Source organism: Rhinoderma darwinii, chromosome 3 (genome assembly GCF_050947455.1).
Source record: "Rhinoderma darwinii isolate aRhiDar2 chromosome 3, aRhiDar2.hap1, whole genome shotgun sequence".
In the NCBI taxonomy this organism is placed as follows: domain Eukaryota; kingdom Metazoa; phylum Chordata; class Amphibia; order Anura; family Rhinodermatidae; genus Rhinoderma; species Rhinoderma darwinii.
Window position 1 is genome coordinate 220,920,898 of NC_134689.1, and position 22,761 is coordinate 220,943,658.

At 38.9% G+C, this 22,761-nt stretch overlaps 1 protein-coding gene across 1 annotated transcript in view; it reads right to left on the reverse strand.

Moving 5' to 3' along the window:
• The window catches only part of CAMK1D (calcium/calmodulin dependent protein kinase ID), a 380,920-nt gene that overhangs the window by 186,904 nt on the left and 171,255 nt on the right, over positions 1 to 22,761 (reverse strand). Inside the window, exon 2 of the mRNA XM_075857414.1 lies at positions 9,985 to 10,116. Within this exon, the coding sequence (XP_075713529.1) occupies positions 9,985 to 10,116 (132 nt within the window). The remainder of the gene's footprint in view (positions 1 to 9,984; positions 10,117 to 22,761) is intronic.

Below are 22,761 nucleotides of genomic sequence, written 5' to 3' on the forward strand. Positions count from 1 at the left end.
GAATTAACCCTTTCAGGACCAGACTAATTTTCGTTTTTATGCTTTTGGTTTTTCCTCCCCACCTTCAAAAAGTCATATCACTTTTATTATTTCGATGACACAGCCATATGAGGGCTTAATTTTTACGGGACAAGTTGTATTTTCTAATGGTACTATTTAATATTATGTGCGATGTACTGGGAAGCTCGAAAAAAAATTGGAATGGAGTGAAATTGGAAAAAACAGCAGTTCTGCCATTTTCTTATGAGTTTCTTTTTTATGGTGTTTAATGTACGGTGAAAATGACAGGTTACCTTTATTGTCCGGGTCTGTACGATCACTGTGATATTAAATTTATACCGTTTTTGTTATGGTTTAGTACCTTATTTTGAACCCCATACATTTTTTATATTTCTGTTTACAGACCTGTGTAAGGCGTCTTTTTGTACGTGGAAAGATGTAGTTTTTATTAATACCATTTGGGGGGAATGTCTGGCATTTCGATCACTTTTTATTCAATTTTTTTTGTGGGTGTTGAAGTGACAAAAAAAACCCTGCGATTCGGTCATTTTGACCTTTTTCCCCGCTACGACGTTCACCGTATTGGATAAATAATTTTATATGTCGGGCATTTTTGGACGCGGGGATACCTAATGTGTTTATGTTTATTTTTGTTTATTTACTTTTATATGTGATCTAGGGAAAGAGGGGTGATTTAAATGTTTCTATTTTGTTTATATTTTGTTAAAAACTTTTTTTTACATTTATTTAGCCCCCCTAGGGGACTTAAACCTGCGATCATTAGATCGCTTATGCCATAGACTGCAATATCACAATATTGCAGTTTATGGCAAAATTAGTGCATTGCTATTGAGACCGGCCATCTCAATAGCAATCTTTCTATAGCAGGGCTGGGAGTGTTCACAAGGCTCCCAGCTGCTATAGGAGTACACCGGCTCCCACGATCCTGCCGTGCGGGAGACGGTAACTGGCCCCGAAGTGAAAGAGGAAGTAAAAACCCCTCAGATGCCAGTGGTCACATCTGACACCGATATCTGAGGGGTTAAATGCTTGAGATCAGAGATGGTACTATTTAATATTATGTGTGATGTACTGGGAAGCGCGAACATTTTTTGGAATGGAGTGGAATTGGAAAAAACAGCAGTTCTGCCATTTTCTTATGAGTTTCTTTTTTATGAGTGTTCACAAGGCTCCCAGCTGCTATAGGAGTACACCGGCTCCCACGATCCTGCCGTGCGGGAGTCAGTAACTGGCCCCGAAGTGAAAGGGGAAGTAAAAACCCCTCAGATGCCAGTGGTCACATTTTTTTTTTTTTTGAAAGCCCGAGCTGTGCATAAAAAGTGCATAAAAGTGCACCCAAGTGCATAAAAAGTGCAGAGGTGCCACACAAAAAGTGCACAAGGATGCGGTCTATCGCAGCCCTTCTCTTAAAAGATAGAGGCCCCGCATAACCATTCCCCGACCCTCCAAACCATAGGCCTAGAGGATCGAGGATCGATGATCCCCCTTTGCTTAAGCTTAGGGAGACTCAAACACACTCCTAGGCTTCTGCCTGGGCTGCCACCCCAGTGTCCACCTAGGAGCCTGCGTCAAGGTCGCACCTCCCCTCCGAAGAAGGGAGGCCGGGTTGCAGGGGAAAACAGAACCAGATGGCCACACATTTTCCCCCTAGACCTCAGGAGGGTCCCAAAAGGGCACCGCATCCCAAAATCCTTGTGACAAACGTGACAAACACACAGTGAAAAACAAAATGAAATAAGTGGATGTGTGCTGTGATACAGCCTGGACATCCGCCAGGTATAAAAAAATTCCTCATCTCCCAGCCAGAAGGCCGGGAGTATAAAGGTGTGTGCTCATATAGTGTGAAAGAGAGTGCGTGCAAATGTGCCTTCACTCAGTGGGATCCCACCCCCAGTGAGTTAGGGCACCCCAGGGTCACCATCCCTGGGGCACATAGCAACTCGGGCTTCCAAACTACCCGACCTCCTGACCTCGATCCTACAAATAGTACCTTTAAACCAAGTGCGTAGACCAGAGCAATGAACATTGTGGTTCCCTGCCCTCACCTCGGCGTTCTGTCATCCCTCTACGATGGCACATCAACCACCGGCAAAGATGATTACTAACCTCAGCTTGAGTAGGTACTACACTTGATCTTAGCCAAAAGGCCGCGAAGCGATGCCAGTGGTCACATCTGACACCGACATCTGAGGGGTTAAATGCTTGCGATCAGAGATGTTTCTTATTGCAAGCATTGCCGCTGTGTCCCTAATGTGGTAACATAGCAGAGACCCAGCTGCTATGGCGTGAGCTCAGAAGCATGCAACATTTTTAAATACCCTTTCCCAACGTAAATAGGCATATTAGCGACGGGCAAGAGTTAATCCCAGGATCATCCCTAGAATCTAGCACCCATAACTTGTACTATTATATATTTCAAGAAAGGTATCAAGGCCCTTTTTGAACTTGCTCAATTAATGAACCATCACAAAATCCTGTGGCAGAGAGTTCCATAGTCTCACCACTCTCACAGTAAAAAATTCCCGTCTATGATTAAAACCTTTTTTCCTCTAGACGTAGAGGATGCCCCCTTGTCCTTGTTACAGGCCTAGGTGTATAAAGATTAGAAAGATCTTTGTACTGTCCAACTATATATTTGTATTTTGTAATTAGACCCCCCAAAGCCATCTTTTTTCTAAACAGACTAACCCCAAGTTTGATATCCTTTCTTGGTACTGCAATCCATCCATTCCCTTATTAACTTGGTCTCCCTTCTTTGCACCCACTCTAATTCAACCATGTCCTCCTTATACATAGGTGCCCAAAATTGTACACAATACTCCATGTGAGGTCTTACTAGTGACTTGTCAGCTCACTTTGAATATTATTTCCATAGGGATTCTTCATATGTGATTTTACTAAAACAGCATTAACTACTGTCTATCTATCTATCTATCTATCTATCTATCTATCTATCTATCTATCTATCTATCTATCTATCTATCTATCTATCTATCTATCTATCTATCTATCTATCTATCTATCTGTCTCTGTCTGTCTGTCTGTCTGTCTGCCTGCCTATTTATCTATCTATCTATCTATCTATCTATCTATCTATCTATCTATCTATCTATCTATCTATCTATCTATCTATCTATCATCTATCTATCTATCTATCTATCTATCTATCTATCTATCTATCTATCTATCTATCTATCTATCTATCTATCTATCTATCTATCTATCTATCTAATCTATCTATCTATCTAATCTATCTATACACACATACACAGCCCTGGCCAAAAGTTTTGAGACTAACATAAATTTTGCTTATGACAAAGTTTGCTGATTCAGTGTTTTTAGATCTTTTAGTCAGATGTTTCTATGGTATACTGAAGTACAATTATAAGCATTTCATACGTTTCTAAACTTTTATTGACAAAAACATCAAGTTTATGCAAAAACTCCATATTTACAGTGTTAGCCCTTCTTTTTTTTTTTCACAACTTCTGCAATTCGCCCTGGCATGCTGGATATCAACTTCTGGGCCAAATCTGACTGATGGTAGCCCATTTTTGCCTAATTAGTGCTTGGAGCTTATCACAATTTCTGTGTTTTTTATTGTCCACCCACTTTTTGAGGATTGACCACAGGTTCTCTATGGGATTGAGATCTGGGGAGTTTCCTGGCCATGGACCCAAAATGTCAATGTTTTGTTCACCGAGCCACTTAATTATCATTTTTGCCTTGTGATATAGTATTACATGTTGGAAAAAGCATTGTTCATCAGCAAATTGCTCCTGGATTGATGGGAGAAATTGTTCTTGGAGGATGTTTAGGTAATATTCTTTATTCATGGAAGTGAGCCCACTCCCTTGGATGAAAAGTAACCTCACACATGAATGGTGTCAGGATGCTTTACTGTTGGCATGACATCGAACTCATGGTAGTGCTCACCTTTTCTTCTCCGGACAATCATTCTTCTAGATGTCCCAACCAGTCTGAAGGGGCTTCATCAGAGAAAATAACTTTACTCCACTCCTCTGCAGTCCAATCCCTGTACTTCCTGCAGAATGTCAGTCTGTCCTTGATGGATTTCTTGGAGAGAAGTGGCTTCTTTGCTGCCCTTCTTGACACCAAGCCAGCCTCCAAAAGCCTTTGCCTCACTGTGCGTGCAGATCCACTGACACTTGCCATCTGCAGCATGCTCTGCACTGATCTTGAACCGATCCCATATCTGAATCCTCTTTAGAAGACGGTCCTGGCTCTTGCAGGACTTTCTTGGGCGCCCTGAAGCCTTTTTCACAGCAATCAAACCTCTCTCCTTAAAGTTCTTGATGATCCGATAAATGGTTGATTTAGGGGCAATCTTACAATCAATGTCCTTCCCTGTAAAGCCCTTTTGATGCAAAGCAATGATGACTGCACGTGTTTCCTTGGAGGTAACCATGGTTAACAGAGGAAAACAACGATTTCAAGCACCGTTCCCCTTGTAAACCAACCCGTCTGCTCTTATAATTCAATCAGCATGACAGTGATATCAGCTGCCTTGTCCTCGTTAACCTTTTCTCCTGAGCTAACGAGAAGATCACTGAAATGATGTTAGCAGGTAATTTTGAGCTAAAATGCAGTCGAAATGGGGATTTTGTGATTAAGTTAATTTTCACGGCAAGGAATGACTTTGATTACTCTTCATAACAATGTAGAGTTCATGCAAATTGCCACTATAAGATCTGAAGCAGCAAACTTTGTGAAAACAAAAAGTGTCAGTCTCAACATTTTTGGCCAGGACTGTATACAAGAATATACTAAATCGGCCACACTTTATAAAAGTGTAATTTGTTTAATCTATAGCATTTTTTTGAAGATATAAAAATAAGATCTCCATATATCTGATTAACTAAAGTACTCAATAATTGATGAATATTCATCGGAAATACTGAATTTTCACAATATGTGAATTAATAATATGTACGACATAGGTACTCATCTAATATAAAATTGCAGAAAAGACAGATAATCACCTATAGACACTCTAATCATACTGAGCATCTGCTGTAGTGGGAGATTCTGGAATGAGATATGTAAATAAGAACTCTCTCAGATTGTTGTGCTTATGTTCCAATTTCTTTACAGAAATCCACTTGAGCATATGCACTGTGGCTAGTCATGCTTTTATAAAAACAGCATGAGCGCAACGTGTGAAGCCAGGAAAATCAGATTTTCAGCATTGGGTGGCTCAGATATGACATATTACTAGGATTTCAGATATGTTAAAGCTGAAATAGGTTTTTGTAAAGTAGATGAAGACGTTGGTTAAACATTATGTGCCCTGTTCAGTGATGATGCTCTATTTCTATCCAAAGTAGCTCCCCTCTAACATTCAATTGTAAGGAATATTTACATTATAAACTCATATAGAGATTCTCAGACAGCTATGACTATGGACTGAAGGCCACAACATGCAGGGTGAAAAATTCTTCACAATTGTCACTAAAATGTCCAAGGTTCCCTACCCTGAGAAAATAAATAGATATTTAATGCTGTCTACCCAGTTAACCATCCCTTATAACAGATACTGTCATTCACTAGAGTTCTTGTTTAACAATATTGATAAAGTATGATTGCAATATGAGTGGAAATAAAAATGACACATTAGGATTCATTCATTAACAAATTAATCTGCATTGAGACGTAGCAATGAATCTGTTCAAGTTTGATAATATAAATAATATAATATCAGTACAGTGACTAGAGTACAAGAGATAAACCAGCACACTGCCCCAAGACCCCAACATATTTTTCACTCTTGGATTTAACGCTCCGGTTCGATATTATGGGTTTTATTCTTTCCACTTTTATTATGACTAGAAATAAGATGACATTGTATGTAGAGGAGCTCACATAAGATTTAAGTATATTATAGAGGTTATTATCATATACTACGAACTGTATCGCTCACCAGGGAAAATGACTGTCTACCCTCCATTAGGCAGGTTTCATTTGTACAGTTGCTACAGTGAACCCTAAAGTTACTTTATTACATATTTTGACTTATGTTTTGTCGACTGTCTTTAGGACTATGTTCAGGAGGGTGGTGAGGGGAGGTTGTGCTGCACTTACACCGCTAAGTGACATTTAGAACGCAAAAGCACTGACTGCTCTTTTCCTGATGCCGTCCACCAGAACACAGTTACTTTTTACCACCCAGGGACAACACCAGCCATATTCGGGCTAAGTCTACATAGGACTTATTTGGTTAGAATAGGTCTCTCATAGCAGACAGGGGGAGTACTACTTTATCATATTTATATTGGACAAAAGAATTGTGCGAACACAACTCAACTAAACACTCCCGCTAACTGTGTGGTTATTGTATGTATTAACAATGTAAAACAAAAAAGTTTTACTGATATGCTCTTAAAATATTTGTATGACTAACCACAAGAATAAAGGATAAACGTGTGTGGATTAAGAGGTGTCCATGTCCTATTCAGAACAATATCATAAACTATTATTAAGATGGTATTACACCCCTTTAAGACTATCCCGAATCTATGCCAACTCTCAGCCTGTGTGCTGGAAGGGTTGTGGTGGTGTTAGTTCCATATTCCATATTTTCTGGAACTGACGCATATTTCTCAATACTGGATCTATATATCCTCATTAATCAGGAACATTTTCCCTCAATTTGGTTCCCTCCGACCCTCTATGGCACTACTTCTCCTAGAGATTGATTCTGTACGCCAACACTGCAGCACAGTTATTTACTATATTTTACATGCAGCGCGTCTACTATTAGCTAGAAACTGGAAATCCACATCGATTCCATCCATAAACAAATTAACGTCTATTGTTTCCACAAACTGTGTGTATGAGAAAATGCTTGCTATCCAATCCGGCACTCTTGCTAACCTTTCAAGGAGATGGAAGGTTTGGATAACCGCATACCCCCCAATAGATGGCCCCACACCACAACTTCAAGACCCTCTTAGGCCTGCATAGATAGGAAGGTATAATCCTAAAACTATTCGCACTTTGTACTGTCTTGGTTTGATCTCTGTATACTGCTTTAGCAGCCGCATATTTGGTGTACCCTTCCCTTTTTTTTTTTTTTATCCTTCCTTACCTTTCTCTTCCCCCCTCAACTAGGATACTCCTTCTCTTGGTTTTATTTGCTCTAATACATTTTATAATAAAGATGCCTCGTATTGTCTAGCCGCTTTTCATTGCCTGACAATTGTAATTGTCTTCTAACTTGTTATTGGAATGCTAAATTGGTCGTTTATCTTTGTTGGATGGTGTCACGACTGGAAAAGTTGCTGAATGGCATTTTGACTTTTTGTAATTGCTTGTGCATTTTCGAATAAGAATTATTTGAAAAAAAAAAAATGATGTCCATGGACTGCTATTTTTATATTTGTCAGTATTAATAGGTAAGGTAGCAGAGGAACAAATACTTCATATATATTCCTATAAATATAGAGCTTATGTTTGCTCCAAAGGAAACCGTAATGTAGTATTATCAGGTAAGTATAATCAGAAAGCTGGTATTGGGGGCATTCCTCCTAATTTATGTCTCACTGGCATTTACTTTGTTTTTTTTTCTTAATTCAACATGTCTGGTGCTTTTAAGTCTCATAAATTAAAGGCACTCCTACCCCTTAAATCTCATACATTGGAGGTATTCCTCCTAGCACCTCCCTGTCGACACTATTATACCTTACTGACTAATAATAATGGAGACATTCCTCTTATTAATTCAAACACTGTGAGATGATCTCATCGCTCACATCCTATGCAATACCTAATATGTACCTTCTATTTGTATACATGGAAGTGATTTATTGAATACCTAGTCAGCATCCCTATATTTTTCCCCACGTAATGTGGTGTCTTCAAGTTGTAGTGGCTGTTTTGAATGTCCTTTATTCTTGTGATTAAATCAGTAATAAAACTATATTTAGAGCATATCATGAAACCTTTTTTTTTTGTTTAAAATGGTAAATAACCACCCAGTTAGCAGAAGTATTCAGTTGGATTGTGTTTGCACGATCCTTTTGTCCAATATAAAAAAAAGTCTACATAGGGCAAAAAATCACAGTAAAGCCCTATAAAAATGTTTACAATTGGCAATTTACCTCCAAAAACCTTAGTGGTATCTTAACACTCCTTATAACTTCCCAGAAAAAATATTGCAAATTAGGGCACACTGTGACAAAAAGGTTTGCCTGATATAGGGTAACGTATTTCTGATACTATACACAGAATATATTCTCGCTTATTGGTCAATGAGGCTAAAAAAGTCACAAGATGCTCTAAATTTCATTTTAACCCGTTAGTGACCGCCAAAACGCCTTTTAACGGCGGCCACTAACGGGCTTTATTCTGATGCATATGCCTTTTTACGGCACTGCATCAGGATAAAGTAAACAGAGCAGGGAGCGTCAAATCTCCCTGCTCTCAGCTGCTAGAGGCAGCTGAGGGCTGGGAGCGTCCCTGCTCTGCCGGGTGAGATCGATATTAGTATCGATCTCACCTGTTTAACCCTTCAGATGCGGTGCGCAATAGCGTGCACCGCATCTGAGTGGTTTTGGAGAGAGGGAGGGAGCTCCCTCTCTCCCCACCGACACCCGGCGATACGATCGCCGAGTGTCTGTGTCTCTAATGGCAGCCGGGGGCCTAATAAAGGCCCCCAGGTCTGCCAGTAATGAATGCCTGCTAGATCATGCCGTGGGCATGACCTAGCAGATGCCTGTCCGTTTTAAACGGACAGGCATAATACACTGCAATACAGAAGTATTGCAGTGTATTATAAATGCGATCGGATTATCGCATAGTGAAGTCCCCTAGTGGGACTAGTAAAAAAGTGAAAAAAAAGTTTAATATAGTTAATTTAAAAAAAAATTTGAAAAAAAATGAAAAACCCAGATTTTCCCCATACATAATGCTTTACTATTAAAAAAACTAAATAAAGTAAAAAAGTTACACATATTTGGTATCGGTGCGTGCGTGACGACCGCGACTATAAATCTATTACATTATTTAACCCGCACGGTGAACGCCGTAAAAAAAATAATAAAAAACTATGGAAAAATTGCTGTTTTCTGTGAATCCTGACTTTAAAAAAATGTGATAAAAAGAGATCAAAAAGTCGCATCTACTCCAAAATGGTACCAATAAAAACTACAAGTCGTCCCGCAAAAAAAAAGCCCTCATACGACCGCATCGGCGAAAAAATAAAAACGTTACAGCTCTTCAAATATGTAGACACAAAAACAAGTCATTTTGAAAAAAAAGCGTTTTTACTGTGTAAAAGTAGTAAAACATACAAAAACTATACAAATTTGGTATCGTTGCAAACGTAACAACCCGCTGAATAAACTTATTGTGTTATTTATATCACACGGTAAACGCCGTTGATTTAAGACGCGAAAAAGTGTGGCGAAATTTCAGGTTTTTTTCTATTCCCCCCCAAAAAAAAGTTAATAAAAGTTAATCAATAAATAATATGTCCCCCAAAATGGTGCTATTAAAAAGTACAACTTGTCCCGCAAAAAACAAGACCTTAACGGCTATGTCGACGCAAAAATAAAAAGGTTGTAGCTCTTGGAATGCGACGATGGAAAAACGTAAAAAATGGCTTGGTCATTAAGGTCTAAAATAGGCTGGTCATTAAGGGGTTAAAATGCAGTATGCCCTATTTCCATTATTATTGGTAAATATTTTCCCTATAGACACCTACAGGAAAATGCTAGCATTACCAAAAAAAAATTCTGTTTTCCACAGAAAAATTAAATGAACAATGCACCCCAAGTTATATTTTCAGTCCAGAGTGAAATTCTTAATCAGTATTTATGTTTGATATCCACTAAATGTGGAGAGTTCAGCTTTGCAGATTTATAGCAATATTTAAAAGAAAATATAGACATCATCTGGGACATTGGGATATATTTTTCATTATTTGATATTATAGCTACTCACTTTTTCAGAACAGTAATTTCATTTTCTATGCTGCTTTCTTTCCCCTTCAGTGCTTTCTTTGGAATGCACTTCACAGCAAAAAGTTTACCAGTCAGCTTATCTTCAGCTAGAACAACTTCTGAAAACGCACCCCTATGGAAAATAGACAAGCATAAAGTTAATTATTTTGATAGAGATGTCTATTATATTTACATTGTCCATGGAAGTATAAAAATATTCTTGTATTATTATTTTTTAATTTTTGAAAGGAAGGATTAGTGTCTAAAATATAGCTTTTAATTCAGCCCATAAAATTGTATAGGTTCTTAAATGTTTTTGGGATTTTTATTTATATTTAATACACTGACATACAAAACATAAACACTCAAATTAGTGATCTCTAGGTATTTCATTCCATAGTTTTACGTCAATAGCATTGGTTCTATTAGGATCGCACAGTGGTGCTGTCTCATTCCCTATAGCTAAAATGCAATTTTTTTCAAAGAGAAGTAAGCACGATGTGTCTTTGATCTGCTGCACTGTTTCCTTGGCCAAGCACTGCTTCTATGGTCCTCAACGTTGCCCATTTCTTTGTGCTTCTTTAAAAGAGCTTGACCAGAACATCTTGAAACCCCACTTTGCTTTGAAATCTTTGCATGTGACAGACCTTTGCTGATGCAGAAAAACTACCCTGTGTCTTGCTGCTGTGCTCAGTCTTGTCATGGTGGACCTGTGACATAAAATGGTCCTCCACAACCTCAACTTTGAAAGAGAGTTTGGCTGTTCCTCACCCAGTTTTAAGCCTCCTACACAGCTGTTTATGTTACAATTAATGACTGTGTTTCAACCTACATATGAGAATGATGTTCATTAGCACCTGTTTGGTATAATTGGTTAATCATACACCTGACTATAATCCTAAAAAATCCATGGCTTTGTGCAAGTGTACCTAGAAGAATTGATGCTGTTTTAAAGGCAAAGGGTGGTCACACCAAATATTAATTTGATTTAGATTTCTCTTCTGTGATTTACTTTGTAATTTGTTAATTGATCACAATAAACTAATAACACTTCTAATTTTAAATGCATTCTGACTTTGCAGCATTTTTCCACAACTGCCTACAACTTTTGCACAGTACTGTATTTATTTCATGAATTGGCTAATTTATATTACGTGTACATATGTGTATGACTTTGTATCATTATGAAATAGTCCTGCTTCATCCACCATTTTTATATCTGCATTGTCTCATCTTATTGATTTTTAAATGATTTTGTATTCTGCAATAAAGATTTATCTGTTTATAAAATAAAATTGCTAGTCTAGCACTATATTGCTTTTTTTGGTGTTGTATAAAATTAAATAAAGCCTTGAGGGTATGGCTGGGCAATTGATAAAAAAAGAATAAGAAGAAATTCAGCACAGATAACTGGTGTCATCTTACAAGTTACATTTTTTCCCAGTTAGTTTATTCCTGGTTTCAACTGTGTCTATAGCCATCAGCTCCCTGCTCACCATTCACTATGCGGTCAATACGCCGAGCTGTCAATTTATTCATACATTTCCAGAAGGAATAACAGATGAATGGCAAGACGCAGAGTTCTAAGAAAAGATGCTCCAGAATTGTAATTGTATGGGGAATGCAAGTATTTTCTAAAGCAGACATGTCCGGAGAACTGAGAGGTTCTCTTTAAGGCTCTGTTCACAAATATTTGAGCCCTACGACCACCACATGTGCTGAACATATCCAGAAGACCCCATCTACCTGGTGTATGCCAATAGGGTGTCATTTTGTCTTTCTCTGGGTTGGTATACGTAGGGCTAGGCAAGTGATAGAAAAAAAACCGAAACCGAAATTCAGCGCAGATAACTGATCTCAAATTGTGCTTTTCATTTTTTTCGGTTAGATTTTTCCCCGGTTTAAACTGTGTCTGTGTCATCAGAATTAAGATACACTTGAATCCAATGGTGGAGCAGGGAGCTGTCAGCTACCTTCTACGCCATTCATTATGTAACGTGAGTAGCCCCGGCACAGACGAGCGCGATGCAGTGACGTCAACGCACCTATCTGCGCCGAGCCACACAAAGCAGAGACCGGAGGAGCAGAGGGATCTCCTCCACTCGTCATGGGAATTTTTTTTTAAAATTAGGCACGATTGGGGCATTAGACTATGTGAGGGGCATTATACTGTGTGGTGTGGGGGCAGTTATGGGGCATTATACTGCGTGGAGAGGCACTATAGGGGAATTATACTGTGTGGGCATTCTACTAAGTAGGGAGGCACTATAGGGGCTTTATACTGTGTGGGGGCAGCTATGGGCAGTATACTGTGTGGGGGCACTATGGGGCATTACACTGTGTGGGGGCCACGATGGGGAATTATACTGTGTGGCAGCAGTGCCAGGGGGTATATTATATACAGCAGGTTCAGGGGATATATATTTATTCAATGGTGTGGCATGCAAATAGGGGGTGTGACATGCAAGTAGGGGCATGGCCTAAGTAATCGTTCATTAACCGTAATCAAAGTTTAATGTTAATTTTATCGTGATTTTGACTTAAGTCATAATCGCCCAGCCCTACTTGTGGGTACAGCAATGAATGTGGAAAACCACTAAATTTATGCTAACAAGAAAAGAAACACATCACGAAAAATGCGCACACCCTATCTTTTTAAATAATAATGTCAATTTCATTTTACAGATACATAATTCCACAAGCAATTAAAAACATTTTAAAACCAATATGCTCAATATGCTGTACACAATGTATAGGGGTCAAAAGATAGCATGAATACGCTTCCTACAACCAATACGAAGCATACGAACTCTGCCCAATTATATATCGTGAAAATATAAGCATATGTGCGAACAATGTGATGGCATAAATAACTATTCCTTTCTAGGCAGCATGTGAATGGAGGGATTATTGGGAGAAATGGTATCCGTTGCGTCTATGAGGGAGCCCCCCTCCAGAAGAGTGGAGCACTGCTGAATTCTGTTGGATAGAGAATGAGAAACGCAGGTGGTAAGTCAGTGAAGGGCCTCAGGTCCAAGGAAGTGTGGTCAGGACTTGGGGGCATAGATCTTGGGCAATGTTTGTTTGAGTGTTGTGGAACAAATCTAGGAGTCAGGCATGGGCTGCGGCTAAATAATAAAGGCACCAATCAGGCAGACCAAACCCCTCCCCCGCATCACGAATACTGACCCTACTATGAATCCTGAGGCAGGCGGTGGACCAGATAAGGGAGACAAAGCGGCGCTGGACTCGTAACTTGAAGGAGGATGGGATGTGGATGGCTTGCAGGAGGTAAAGTAACCTAGAAAGCAGAGTTATTTTAGTTATATTAACCCTCCTGAGCCAGAAAAACTCCCCAGTTTAACGTGTTTATATCTTGGTAAAAAGGTGAGAGTGATCAGAAAATATCTTGATACTGAGCTAGGGGATGCCAGTGGATGGAGGGAAATATAGACGTATGTGATATACCAAGGGCTCATCTGCAAAGGCAGAATAGGTTGGCCCAAATGATATACAGAAGGTGCTCAACTAACTGTATTTTTAAGAGTTCTGTAAAGCAGTTTCTCTCTGCAATTTAAAGAGGCTCTGTCACCAGATTTTGCAACCCCTATCTGCTATTGCAGCAGATCGGCGCTGCAATGTAGATTACAGTAACGTTTTTATTTTTAAAAAACGAGCATTTTTGGCCAAGTTATGGCCATTTTTGTATTTATGCAAATGAGGCTTGCAAAAGTACAACTGGGCGTGTTGAAAAGTAAGTTTATGTGCACACACACTAATTACGTCACTCACTTCCTGCCCCAGGTCCTGCATCGTGTCGGCCACATCGGCACCAGAGGCTACAGTTTATTCTGCAGCAGCATCAGCGTTTGCAGGTAAGTAGCTACATCGACCTACCTGCAAACGCTGATGCTGCTGCAGAATCAACTGTAGCCTCTGGTGCCGATGTGTCCTCGCTCGTCCGACACGATGCAGGACCTGTGAGTGACGTCACAGCGTGACCTCTCGAGAACACGCTGTGTGTCTGCACTGCCAGAAGCTGGGCGTTCTGAAGAGAAGTGGATGATACTTCTCGTCAGAACGCCCAGCTAGTAAAAGTAGTAAAAACGCCCTGATGTACGCACATAATACACGCCCAGTTGGACTTTTACTTTAAACACGCCCACTTGGACTTTTGCAAGCCTCATTTGCATAAATACAAAAATGGTCATAACTTGGCCAAAAATGCTCGTTTTTAAAAAAATAAAAACGTTACTGTAATCTACATTACAGCGCCTATCTGCTGCAATAGCAGATAGGTGTTGCAAAATCTGGTGACAGAGCCTCTTTAACTCTTTCCCTGCAAAGGACATATCGTATATGTCCTGGAGGGGCGCACTTCTGCAGCCAATGATGTTTCTGATGTATCCTGGCTTCAAGTGACTTCAGTGTGGTGTAGAGCAGGCAGAATTGGGAGCTGAATAGATTTGAAGCTCACACTTTAGCTTGTGTGAAGTTTGATGGTTTAGCATCAGGAGAGGTTGGTACAGCGGTTTCTTAGTAGCCATAGACAGGGACACCGTGCATTAAAGTTCATAACAGGGCTTTGCCTGTGTTTTATTCTTGTCAAAGAAACAGCCTCTTGTACAACAAGGCAAAATACAAAATAAATCCTGCTCGGCTGAGCACTAACTAAACAAGATATTATCTAACTATACCAAGTGCCTTCCTACCAGGCACTGGACACAAAGTAACACAGGTCTTTATTCACATAGAATACAGGCTACTCCAGACTTAGTATTCTCCGGTCTGAGTCAGGGGTGAGACTGACACACACTGTGTCTGCACCTTTTTATACACAGGCTGCAGGTGCAGCTAATTGAGCAGCAGCCTTGTCCCACAAACAGAGATGGACTAGGGATTGGGGAACCCGCCCTGCTCTTCCCCAATCCAACTCCAGGCCCTTTTTCCGGCTTTTCATTAAGCCGAGATTGGAAAGCTAGAGCTTTCTATTGCAAAAACTACTCATTCCCTGGAGCCTAGGATACATATGACAGGATTCTAGGGGAAATGTACCTTCCCTCAATGACTTTACCTGTCACTGTCTCACAGAAGGAATAGAGGGGCTCCAGTGGAAAAGTGCTGACAGAATGTAGGGGGATGAGGAGGATCTGTGATCTGCAAAAGACGTCAGATGAGGAAGGAGACGTCATTCAAGAGCATAGGGGTTGCAGCCAATAACGCAGTACACTTCACAGACTAAAAAATGTCTAGAAAACAGTAAATAAGCAAATGGCGCTTGAGTGAATAAAAGATCATTTTCTCTGGTATACTTGGCTTATGATAGCAAACATGGGGACGTTTTAACTTGTCTCCCCAGCTCCTATTTAGCGGTGTTAAGAGTTTGTGAGGGTTTAATCTGCTGACAGATTCTCTTTAAGACAACTGCTATTCTCAGGTTGTCTGATTTCAGGATATATATAGGGTGTGGGGGTGCACTCACTTTTCACACTTGTTTTTTAAAAAAAAATATTGTTTCTTTTTTAAATTTCTATCTTAAAAGCAGATTTTTGGGCTCTTCTAGTGATTTTGTGAAGATATTTTCATGTAGACATAGACATATGTGGTATGTATGAAGTTTGCACAACTTGAACTTGTCAGTGATGTGTTTCTGATGCTCTTCTTGGGGCAGATTTTTAGCCTCAAACATGACTTTGCATGCATTTTGTGCAAAGAATTATACTTTGACGCAAAGTTGCATGAAGGAGCCTGTGTGTATAAAGTTCTGAGTGCCATTTTGAAAACGTGCCAGGTGTCTTCTTTCAGAAAATGGGTATGTAGGTTTAGTATGAATTTTTCATTTTATAATTTAGGTTTTATTTGTACATGTCAAAAGAGTGAAAATTGTCCCGGGTAACAGAAGTACAAAATTGCCAGAAACCCATGGCAGCGAAATAGTTAATATAGTTGTGGGTTTATGTTCTTCATGAATTAAGTTAGGCTCTTAAAAAATAACTTTTCACATACTTGTTTTCGGAAACCATGCACAACTTGTTCTTATTTTATCTGCAGTCCAAGTTTATCAACATTTCGTTGGCAGAGCTATTATGTCGAATATTCTATGGTTTGTGCATTTCTAAGTAGATGATTCCACTGAACATGTCCACAGCAGAAGGGTGCCACAGACATATTTTTATCAAAGCTACGCATTCACTTCAGGGTCTCTTCCCATTGCTATCTTCTCTTTAACTGCCATCCCAGCTTTGCCTCTCTCAATAGCACCTCTATAAATAGGCATTCAGAACTAGATATAGCAGACTATAACTATTATTCTCTTTACAAATGTATTTATTTATTATGTTTAATCTTGGCCTTAAGAAATCTCACCGTTTTACTTCAAGAGCCATAACTTTCTGTCAACGTAGAATATAACGGCTTATTTTTTACAGGAGTTGTATTTTTCAATGGCACCATTTTGGGGGTACATATAAGTTATTGATTAGCTTTTTAATTTTTTTGTTTTTTGCTATTAAACATTATTCTATGGGTCGATATGAATATGGTGATACCAAAAAGTATCGTTTATGTCACGTTTTAGTACTTTTGCAAAATAGAAACATGCTATATGGAAAAAAGTTATAAGACGTGTCGCTGGATTCCAAGTCTAATAACTATTGTACTATTAGTTTTTAATTCTACCTTTGGTGGTACATCTGTCAAACCCCTTAGATGCCGCGGGTAATAGCAGCCCCACCTAAGGGATTAAAAAAACGGAGATCAGAGATTCCTCTGATCTCCGCCGTTAGAGATGGGTTGCTGCTGCGTATTACAGCCGTTGCCCCGCTCCTGATCCCACAGGCACACTTGCTGATACGGTAACTACCTGCCGCTCAGGATGAGCATATTCGTCCTGCAGTGTCAACTGGTTAAAGGATATTGATGTATTATTAAATGCAGTGAGCTCTTAAGCTCCTCCTAGTGGTGACCACGGGCAGCTAGAATTTGACAATTTATTTCTATGCAGGGGATTGATAGCTATGTATTTGAAAAACCTCCAACTGCTTTATAGATATAGTATATTGTAAAATTTATTATCACAGGAGTTTGTACCTATTTAGATTAAAAAATAATCATTATGTTCAAGACTGGAAATTAACTTTAAGGTATGATCAGAGGCCACGAATGGCCTCAAATCTGCAACGGAAAAATACACTATGTGAATTGTATTGTATTGCAAATATTTTTACATTTTTTCATTATGGAATCTGCACAAAATTTTTCAACTTCCCAGTTTTGTGGTGTAGAAATTTTGCAATCAATCTGACTTTTGAGCAGCTTCCCCTGCTTTCGCCACTCACAAAAAGTGAGCAGAGCTTATAGGAAAGGGGTGTGAAAACCGCGGCCCGACGCACGTGCTATAATTTACGGTATAATCTGCCATAAATTAGTACGGAAATCTACACCAGCTCCTGACTGGCGTATATTTCATTTGTGTCGCACAAACAGCCGAAATGGCGACAAATTTATTAATAAGCATGTGCCTCTTAATAAATGTATCACATATTACTCTAGATTGCTTTTTATTAAGACTGGCATAGTCTTAGTACATTTCCCCTATATGATTTGGGTTTGTTTTTTTATTTTAAAACAAATCTTTTAAAACAAATTATTCACAAATAGGGCAGCCCTATACAACGTAGGATAATGTCTCAGTTGGGTTGGGCTGGGTCATGTCTGGTAAGGATGAAGTCAAACTGTAATTTATCAACAGGATGCCTCTGCATTGTGATACTACATCGTTACATGCATAAACAGCGATAAAAGTCACTGTCTAGGCATAATACATTTTCAGTTTTAACAAACATACATCTACCTATGCACAGTAACGAAGAGCTAAAAAAAAAAAAATGTCAGTCTTAGCTCACATAAGAGAAAAAGGGCTGTAAGATTTTTTTGACATCTGAATTACACAGCATTTTCCATGTCTTAATAATCTTTGATTCAATGTGTAAGAAACATTAACAATAGTGAATAGAAAATCCCACTATGTTAAAGGGGTTTACCGGGCATGGACCCATTTTTAATACTGATGATCTTCCCACAGGATAGTGCAAAATCTTAATGACAACATCCGTTGGCATATGACATTTTCAGTGTTTATTAAAGGCTATGTACACTTTTAAAATAAGTTTTTGCAGTATGTGGAGGTCTAAAAAAAAACAATTTTCAGTGTTTATTAACACATCCAAAATACAGCATAGTTTCGACTTACATAGGTGAGTCTAAACATTGCTGTATTTGGGAGGTGTTAAAGGATATCTACATCTTTGAAATCATCTTTATATATGCATATATGTCTATTAGTGTGTTTGATGCAACTTTCTAAATACATTTTATAAAAAATAATTTTTACTATTTCCGATACAGCTGCTTTGTATTCTGTATACATGCTTGACAAAGACTTCTGTGCGAGTCGAAGCATTGCTGTATTTGGGATGTGTTAATAAACACTGAAAATTTATTTGACAACGGATGCTGTCATTAAGTTTTTGCAGTATGTGGAGGTCTGAAACGGGATTTTTGGACATTTGAATTTTGCATCCAGTTCGTTTTTGGAACTTTCTCTGGTGAGTGATGTGGGCACCTTGAATTTCAGCTATCCACAGGATAGGTCATCAGTATATGATTGGTGGGAGTCCGACACCTGGACCACGCACCGATCAGCTGCTTTGGCTGCCGCTGGGCACTGGGTGTCTGTGACGGAAGCAGATGGCTCCGGTCACAGTGTAACGACCGAGCTGCAGTACCGCAGCTCTGCTCGTATTCAAGTGAAGGGGGTGTCGCCTAATAGTTTCATCAACAGATTTAGAACATTTTTCCAACCCTATCCCAACCCTGGCGTTTAAGTAATTTGCCCCATATTTCCTAATATGGCACACAGTCCACTCATTCCAACTGGCATACATGCTTTCAGATACACCAATATTAGTAAAACTGCCCCATTATGTGGAACAAAATGACCATTTATATCAAAGATCACAACCTAACTGTCTTGAATTGTAGTAGTTACAGTATATGTTTATGGGTGTGCATATTGATGTGGATAGAGAACGTGACAGAAAATGTTGTCATGAGATCAACATAGCACATCAGCTTCAGACCTATAACTTCAAGCAGTGATAATTCTGCATAGATGTAAAACACACAAAGAAAAACAGATTTCAATGTGCACTAAAAGGGCATATATTTGATACTTAATGTAGGTTTCCTGGAAAGACAACCTGGTGGTCAATTGGTTAAAGGAGTCCCATAAGAACAAGTCAATTTTCAAAAGAACCTAGCGCTCCTCTGCATCTGGTGATCAGCTATTATTGCCGGGGGAGGCTACGGCCAGCCACGCAGGGACCTACCTCTATGAGGTCCATATGCCCTAATAGGAGATATGGAAGAGGTTCTAGTCATGAGTCAAACCCTTTAACTTCAAATATGTTATATAACTATACTATATCTATAACATGTAATAAATATAAATAGACCTGTCCTAGTGATAGATTAATCAGCTTTAATTCTTTAAGAACCAGGCTATTCTGAGTTTAAAGGACCAAGCAATTTTTCTCGTTTTTTTATCGTCGCATTCCAAGAACCATAACATTTTGATTTTTACGTCAATGTAGCACCATTTTAGAGTACATATAATTTAATGATTAGCTTTTATTAACTTGTTTTGAGAGGGAATGCAAAGAAAACCGAAATTCCATCAATGTTATTCGCATTTTTTGTTTGCTGTTTACCGTGCGGTAATTTTTTTAAGTAATTTTGCACAATAAAATTGTTTAGTACTTTTGCACATTAAAATGGTTTAGTACTTTTGCACAATGAAAACTTCATTTTTGTGTTGCTGAATTCCGAGAGCTAAAACATTTTTATTTTCCCGAGGACGTTGCCATATCAAAGCTTGTTTTTTTTTGGGATGAGTTTGTATTGGTATTATTCTTGGGTACATATAATGTATTGAAGCTTTTGCAAAATAGGTCATTCAGAACTTGACTCTTAGCATGTTAAATATATTGTGGCAAGATCCTTTATCTTAATGGCTTTTGTTGTGTAATTTCACGCTGCAGCAAGTTATCAGAGTCAAGTTAAAGATGGCTACATCCGTATCAGCCATTCCAGAGACTCCTCCAAACGAAAGAGTGACCCATCTGTAGACAGCACAGCCCCTCAACAGTACAGAGCAAGGTATAAGTCGGCTGAATGAGATGCCTCGGACGCAGTTCAGGGGGAATAATGTCTCTCATTAAAGAGACCCAGAGGGTGGTTGCATGGAGACTTATTCCCAGTCAATCCTCTTTTGATCAGCTTTTATTATTTTTTAGGGGGAAAACATTCTGCCTCTTTTTTTCCTTTTTGCGCTGTGTGGTATAGCTAATAAGTTATCATTTTTGTGTCATTATGGTTTCAGCGATACCAAACCATTTTTCATGGTGAACTATTTAAAAAGAAAAGGGGGGGGGGGACAGGTTTCTAATAAATATTTATTGAACATAATGAAACAATTTTTTGTCCAACTAGCGGACTGGAATCAGCAATGGTTTAATCACTTGCATAATGCTTCTAAATACTTTATATTCCAAAGTATTATTATCTGTCAGTGTTAGGCACTCTTCACATCACATTTCTGCACTAAGTTTATCATGTCCATAGGGCTGGATTAGCCGGACAGATGGCCCAAAGAGTGTCCTTTTGGCCTCCATCGGGCTGGTATACACATCGGTTTAACTTTTTTTTGAAGAATGGATGCTATAGTACACTACGATATTTCATCCTCAGGTATCCCACAAAAAAAGTTTACCACGCAGTGTACTTTTTTTTCATATGTGAGAGACATATGCCACCATCGGGGAGGATCCCTATGACCAGTGTCCCATGAAGAGCATCAGGTAACGCTCTGCCTGTGGGTTCCAGCCCTGGAGAAGCTCTGGTGTCCTGGAGAAAAGCGCTTCCGATGCTAAGCCTGGCAAATCTGGCATTGTATGTGGCCAGCGACATCAGAGCTGGAGTCCCTGGCCAGAGCGCTTCCGATTCTCTGGCTGGGGACTCCGGAATCATCAGTGGGCATTCCGGTATCGTCAGTGAGCATATTTACATATTTACATAGAAGCTGCAGAACGCCACTGCCAGCTGAGCCATCACTCCAACTCACCAACGGATTCAGCTTACAGTGGCGTTCTGCAGCTTCTATGTAAATATGTCAAATATACATAGAAGCTGCAGTGCTGAAACGAAGCAACATATTTAATAAATGTATATTAGAAAAGTGGTTATAATCAACCTATACATACATTACTAGAAAAATAAATTGTCAGCAAAGCTATTGCTAATAACATACTGCTGTATATATTCAATTCATATTTGCATACTGGAATTGATCTGCTTTTTATTATTTAAAACTTATTCTAATATATTTCATTTGTGATTTTGGTGACTGCAACTTTTAGCATTTTTAGTTGTATTGGAGTTACTGAGGCAGAAAACAGCAAACAGTAAAAGGATTAAAGTCTTAGTTGTGTATATTTCTAGAGTGCTGACTTCTCAGTGTAAAATGTGCTGAGTTGAGGCTCTTGTTTTCCACTGCACTGACCCCCAAGCACCGTGCTGAGTGTTAACTGGCTTGTGTTTCATCAGTCAATCATCACTTATTCACTTTTTTATGACTTGCTTCAATCTTATATCTACTCCAAGTTAAACAAACTATTGTTACTGAAAACAGTTTCTTTATTTATTCATTAGAATTTTTGCTGCCTTAATATTTTATGAACATTCACTCTAAACAGATCTAATCCAGATAACATTTGGCAACTATAGGGTATGTTTACAGAAAGGTCTAACGGAACCCATGAATGGAAGCCCGACGCAGATGTGAACGAGGCTTAACTTGCATTTCCATACATAGTACTGATGGCATGAAAACAATATGAAAAAAGTTGTATACCATACAAGAAATATATTGTCAAATATTCAGACTGAAAAAATACAATTATCTGCATCAGTAAGAATAATTGTAAACTGATGTTACATATGTGCACCAAAATACTATCACAAATGGCATAATGAATCTATTCCTCATTATTTTCAAGATACATTATACTGTATTTTTTTGCTGTCAGTAAATGAGAACACATTGGTTTACATACTGGATACAGTATGGGTTTGCTGCCTCTGAATGTAAATAAGTGTTCCCGATTACAGACAGCAGACAATTCATGAAAATGGTTAGAAATTAAAATATAAACGGGGCAATGTAACAGTTTTCTGTCATAGAAATGTCGCAAACAGCCCAAAAAGTCGCAAAAATTGCGACTTTTGGGCCTATTTCCCCACTTTTCTAAAAAGTGTGCGGGGCTTGGGGAAAGAGGAGTGGCCATCCACAGCCTTTAACATTATTTACACCAGAAACTGACAGAAATTATGTCAGAAATCTAAGCCAGCTCCTGGCTGATGTAGCTTTAATTCAGCCAAAGATGCAACAAATTTATTAAGAGGCGTGTGCCTCTTAATGAATTTGTTGCATCTTGCTCCACTTTGCTTTTCATTAAGACTGGCGTAGTCATAATACATTTCCCTCAAAGTGTAGTGATTAAAATGTATTGACAAGGATCGTAAAACCCCTGGAAAACTAACGGACAACTGATGACCTATCCACCGGATAGGTCATCAGTATATGATCGTACCCGGACCCTGCACCGATCAGCAGCTCAGGCTGCCTGCGGGCATCAGATGTCATTGCACACTATGCAGT